The sequence below is a fragment of the Belonocnema kinseyi genome, chromosome 9, assembly GCF_010883055.1.
Source record: "Belonocnema kinseyi isolate 2016_QV_RU_SX_M_011 chromosome 9, B_treatae_v1, whole genome shotgun sequence".
NCBI lineage: Eukaryota > Metazoa > Arthropoda > Insecta > Hymenoptera > Cynipidae > Belonocnema > Belonocnema kinseyi.
Genome location: NC_046665.1, coordinates 48,346,016 through 48,351,618, shown reverse-complemented (window position 1 = coordinate 48,351,618; position 5,603 = coordinate 48,346,016). Strand labels below are relative to the sequence as shown.

Here is a 5,603-nt window from a genome sequence, read left to right as displayed (position 1 = left end):
TTTCGTAGTACGGTGAGGGCAGCACCTCGATAGGACAGAAAATGTGATGTCCTATATATATATAATTCCCCACTCTGACGCCCCGTACCGCATCTACGTTTACAATATCTTTGTAAAACTATTACTCTACATAGCCATGGCCAAATAGGTCACGCTTTATTAACTTGGAGTAAATTCTCTCCGGACCTAGGCTATTTGTTGCCCCTCCCTGGCGTAGTGGAGAGTGGGTAAAAAGAAAGAAGAAGTCCTAAATTGCGCTATGGCAGGAACTAGATATAAGACTGTATGTAAATAGTTGTAAATAATTGTATATATAGAGAGAATACGATTGTAGAAAAATATAGATACAAGCGGAAAGATTGTAAGGAATGGAAGTCATGTAAACCCTTAGAGGACACATAATGAATTATGAAGAACTAATTCATTTTTTGTTGAGAATTCACAATTTTAGTTGAAAATTCGTCCTTTTTGGTTGAAACTTCAATATTTTGGTTGAAAACTAATTCGACTTCTTTGCAAATATTTAATCTTTTTTGCAGAAAATTGATTCTTTTTGAATTTGGATTATTTGGTTGAAGATTAACTTTTTTATGGAACTTTTAATCTGAAATGTTGAACAAAATGTTTAATTTTTCTCAAGAATCGCAGGAAAATTATATTTACGTAATCATAAAAACGCAAATAAACCTAAAAATAGTTATTCAAAATTTTGATTCTGTATTAAAAAACATTTCTCCTCTCAAATTGAAAAATCACAGACTCGCGATTGATAATGCTCGTAATAATAAATAACTTGTCAAATCGAAATTATAGAAAAAGTCGTGAAATAAAAAACACGAAAATCGAGCAGACAAATAGGAGTATGAATGTTGACAAATTGAATAAATTAAGATTATTATTAGTAAATTGTTCGAAAGTAATATTAAAAATAATATTTAAAAACTCACAGGTTATTATCCCAGGATCCAACCACAATTACATTACACTGGGAAGAAATCTGATAAGATATGCAAGACGATAAAGGCAAGGAAGAAATGACAACGCTCCTCGTTAATTTACGACAGTTTATAGAATAGAATTTTAAATTTCCATCGTGTCCCACAGAAACAAAATTATTAGATTGAGCTCCTTCTTTTATTACAGTCACGCAATTTACACCTTCTTTGTGGGACTGAAAACTCATCAACTCTTTCAACGAAATTTCCATACTATCAATTTCTGAAATTTAAACGTTTATTTAAAAATCCAAGAATATTTTAGCAAAGAATATGAATAATTGTGAGTTTAAAAATCATTTTACCATCTACTGAAGATTTTTTAGATGAGAGAATACTTTCGGAACGAATTAAATCTCTGGAAGAAATCTGTCGTTTGGGGTGAGGTAGTGTGAAAATTTGTTTTGGAATTTGACCAAATTCCATAATTTGAACCTCGAGACCATGTCTATCATTTATGTCCCGAATCGTGTCTAAATCCACCGCTCCTTCATAGCATAAGTGGAAAAATACTAACAACAAAGATGGAATATTTATGTAAAAATTAATTAAAATTTAAATAAAGCACAGGAAAATAAAATTCTACCATTATTAGCTTTTTCTGCCTCGATTCCCTTTTGTTTATAACCAAATATCAAATCTATCCAACTATGCAGATTTTCCGAAACCCAGTCACTTTCAAGGGCATTTCTTAATTTTTGCACAAAGTCAGCAGGCCCTACATTTTTTAAAAATACGAAGATTAATATTATTAGTCATAAAATGGACTTTTTTGAATTAAAAAATTGAGAACCTTGTGCCCAAGGAGGAAGATGAACATCGCTAACTTTTGTTCCGTCGTGTCGATATCCAAAATCGATTCCATATCCATTGACTAAAAAATCCCCAGAATTGGTTGTGTCATAAAATGCTGGGATCAGTTCTTTGAAATCGGACATATTCACCAAAACATTCTTCCAAACGTCAGCTACGCTGTTAAAATAAAAGTAAAATACAATTTTAGAGATGAGAACACAGGTTCACATGCCAAAATGCTCTGAAACAGGGAAAATAAGGAGACTCTTCACGAAAATAGGGGAATAAATTATTTTTTATATATATAAAGTGAATGTAGATAATTATGTTAAATTCAAATTCTTAATATTTCAAGTAAAAATACTGTATTTTCAACAAAAAAGTTCATATTTAACCAGATATTTAGATTTTCTACCAAAATGTTTACATTTTCAATCCAAAAAGACGAATTAAAAAAATTGAATTTTCAACTAAAAAAGTGAATTTTCAACAAAAAAGTTAATTTCTAAAAAAAAAAAAGAATTTTTAACAAAATAGTTATATTTTCAACCAAAGAGGTGAATTTTTAACTATAATTATGAATGTCAAACTAAGATAGCTTGATTTTCAGTTCAAAACTAAATTTTCGAACAAAAAACAATTATTTTTCGACAAAATAGTTAAATTTTCAATGAAAGAGATAAATTATCAACTAAAATCATAAATCCTAAAAGAAAAAAAGAACTTTTAACCAAAATTGTTGAATTCTCTACAAAAAACCTAATTTTTAACCAAAAGAGATGAATTCTCAATGAAAAATGTAATTGTTGATATTTTAACCAAAAAATATTTCTATTTTAAATTGAATTCATCCAAAATAGAAATTTTCAACAAAATATTTGAATTCCCAATCGAAAAGACGAATTTTTAACAAAACATTTTATTTTTTAACCAAAAAAGAAATTTTTTTCAACAAAATTGTTTAATTTTCAATAAAGTAGATTAGGTTTCAACCAAATAGTTAAATTTTCGAACAAAAACATGAATTTTTAAGCTAGATAAATTTTCCACCGAAAAATATGAATTTTCAACCAAGTTAAACTGAAAAAGATACATTTTCCACAAAAAGTGGAATAGTTACATTTTCAAATAAAAAATTAATATTTAAAAAAAATAACAAATTTAAAAAAAAAGTTAAATTTTTAACCAAAAAAATTATTATTCCTTTAAAATTATGAACCTTAATCCAAAAAATGAATTTTTACAAACAAAAAACAATTTTAATTTTAAATTCAAAGTAGTTAAATTCAAAAGGAAAAGCCGAATTTTGAACAAATATTTAAATCCTTGATTGAATAGATGAATTTTCAATAAAAAAGTTGCCTTTGAACCAAAAAGGATAGATTAAAAAAAAAAGTTTAATTTTGAACTAAGTGACTTTTCATCCAAAAACGATCAATAAAAAATAGAAGTTACATTTTCAATTGAAAAAATTCATTTTCTACAACAACAAAAAATGATTTTTCAGAAAAATAGTTAATTTTTGGTGAAAAAAAATCATTCAACTAAAATAAAGATACATTTAGATAAAAAAAGGAGTAGTTAAAGATCAATTTTGAACTGAAAAGTGCATATAGTCAAATTTCCAGGGAAAAAAATTAGTTTAAGAAAAAAGAATTTTTAACAATTTAGTTACATTTTTTACCAAATTATTAAAGCATGAAGCTAGCAAGATAAATTTTCTACAGAACAGTTTTTTCAATGTGATAATATGAATTTTCAACACAAAAGGACGAATTTTCAACCAAAAAGGATGACTTTTTCACAAAATTGTTATGTTTTCAAAAAAGAATAAACTTTTTTAACAAATAATATTATTTTCAACTAAAACATATGAATCTCAAGGTAGCTCCACTTTGCACCAACTAGTTCAATTTTTAAACAAAAAAGATTAATGATTAAAAAACATTTAATAGTTAATAGTTCAACCACAAAATATTTTAATTTTGAATTAAACATAGTTGAATTAACCAACAATTTATGACAAAAGAGAGTAGTTTTTAAACCAAAAAGAGGAATTTCCTAAAAAAAAGTTAAATTTTCAATAAAACATAAGGAATTTAGATTTTAAAAAGTTCACTTTTAACCGAATAGTTGACGAACTTTCTATAAAACAATTGATTTTTTTTTTAACCAAACCCGATGAATTTTCAACCAAAAAGATTGGAATTTTAAATCAAAACCAGTTGAATTCAACCAAAAAAGTCGCATTAACAGATTAATTTACAACTAAGCAAAACAGTTGAGTTTTCAACAAAAAAGGATAACTTTTATTTTAAATTTGGAACTTTCAACAAAATAATTCAATTTAAAAAAAAATAATGTAGACTCTTAAACCAAGGAGAATGGACTTTCAATCAAAATTGTTAGATTTTCTTCTTAATTACTATTAAAATACGTAAAACGACATATTAGACAATATTATTTTAGTTTTGGCCGTTAAAAAAAGGATTGGAAGTCGAAAATATGTAATATGTTAAAAAGTAGCATATATTAGGACCCTCTAATAAAGCATAATTAATATAGAATTTATTGTTACATGGCTTGGCGTTATACGTTAGTAAATTGCGTATTGAAAAAGGCTTATTTTGATCAAAAATGGGTTTTTAATTAATTTTTTTTTTTAATTATAATATTTTTTTAAAAGACATTAAAAATGTTTTGAACATTTCAGAGCTTTTAAATGATAAAATTATATTAGGAAAAGATTGAAAAGTCTAAGGAAATACAAATTAAAGAAAATAAATTTTTTTAATTCTGTTTTTTAAATAAAGTAGAGAATACAATTTTGAAAGCTAGCTAAAAAAGAAGGTTTTGAACATAGAAATGACTAGAAACTTCCTGAAGTAAAGGCACTACTTTTAGAGGGCATTTTCGTGACTTCCATATGATATAAAAAGTTTTTAATAATAACTCAAATCTTCTTTTAATCCCCTTTTTACGGAAAAAATATCCTTTATTGAACTACTGAACCGCTGTCCTCCCTGCAATTTCATCCAATTAAAAGAAATTATTTTTAATTAAAAATTTGTTTACCTATTAAACATTCTATCTGGATGATCAAACCTTCCATTTTGAAGACACAACATATATTGAGGATATTTTCTTACTAGATAAAATAACACAAATCCTGGAGCACTGTAATGAGAACCATAAAGAAATTTTGGATCCGACATCTCTTCATATCGTTCCTAAATTTAAAATAAAAATTTATAAATTACGCTATTGAATTAATTTGAATTCTTTTGAATTTATTTATTTATATTTTCTTGTTTACCTTTAATCTCTCTAAACGCTCAGGTTCTAAAGCTCCTATAGGTTTAGCGAGATCTCTATAAATATTGGAATCGTCTAAATCTAAAGTCTCAGACGTATAATCCTGAATTATCCAAGGCATCACTGGATATTGAGTCAAATCATGAAAAGTTCGATCTGCTAAACTATTTTAAAACAGAAATACATAGTTTATGGGGATTCAATTAATATGTTTAATTTAGAAAGCTTTGACAAAATATATTACAAGAATTTTTTTAATATATTAACACCATTGATTAATTAAGTAATTAAATAATACTACAAAGATAATTAATCATTTCTTGCATTCGTCTCTGAAGTCCATGTATTTGAATATATACCATATATACCACCTATCTCACGGTCATGAGACGTGGTTGTGGCTGAAATTTTACCGCGATTTCGCTGGAAGCGGGTGTAATTTTCCAAATTAGCACCCGCTCCGGCGAAATCCTGCGGTTGTCCTTATGACAAATTTTT

The 5,603-nt window shown here is 26.6% G+C and overlaps 1 protein-coding gene across 2 annotated transcripts in view; it reads right to left on the bottom strand.

Moving 5' to 3' along the window:
* LOC117179300 (protein FAN-like) overlaps positions 1-5,603 on the bottom strand; it is a 29,298-nt gene that overhangs the window by 12,665 nt on the left and 11,030 nt on the right. For both annotated transcript variants that reach the window (XM_033370952.1, XM_033370953.1), the window contains exons 7-12: positions 5,107-5,269; positions 4,866-5,020; positions 1,789-1,967; positions 1,582-1,713; positions 1,301-1,507; positions 948-1,218 (exon numbers count right to left, since the gene is read on the bottom strand). In XM_033370952.1, the coding sequence (XP_033226843.1) occupies positions 948-1,218; positions 1,301-1,507; positions 1,582-1,713; positions 1,789-1,967; positions 4,866-5,020; positions 5,107-5,269 (1,107 nt within the window). The remainder of the gene's footprint in view (positions 1-947; positions 1,219-1,300; positions 1,508-1,581; positions 1,714-1,788; positions 1,968-4,865; positions 5,021-5,106; positions 5,270-5,603) is intronic.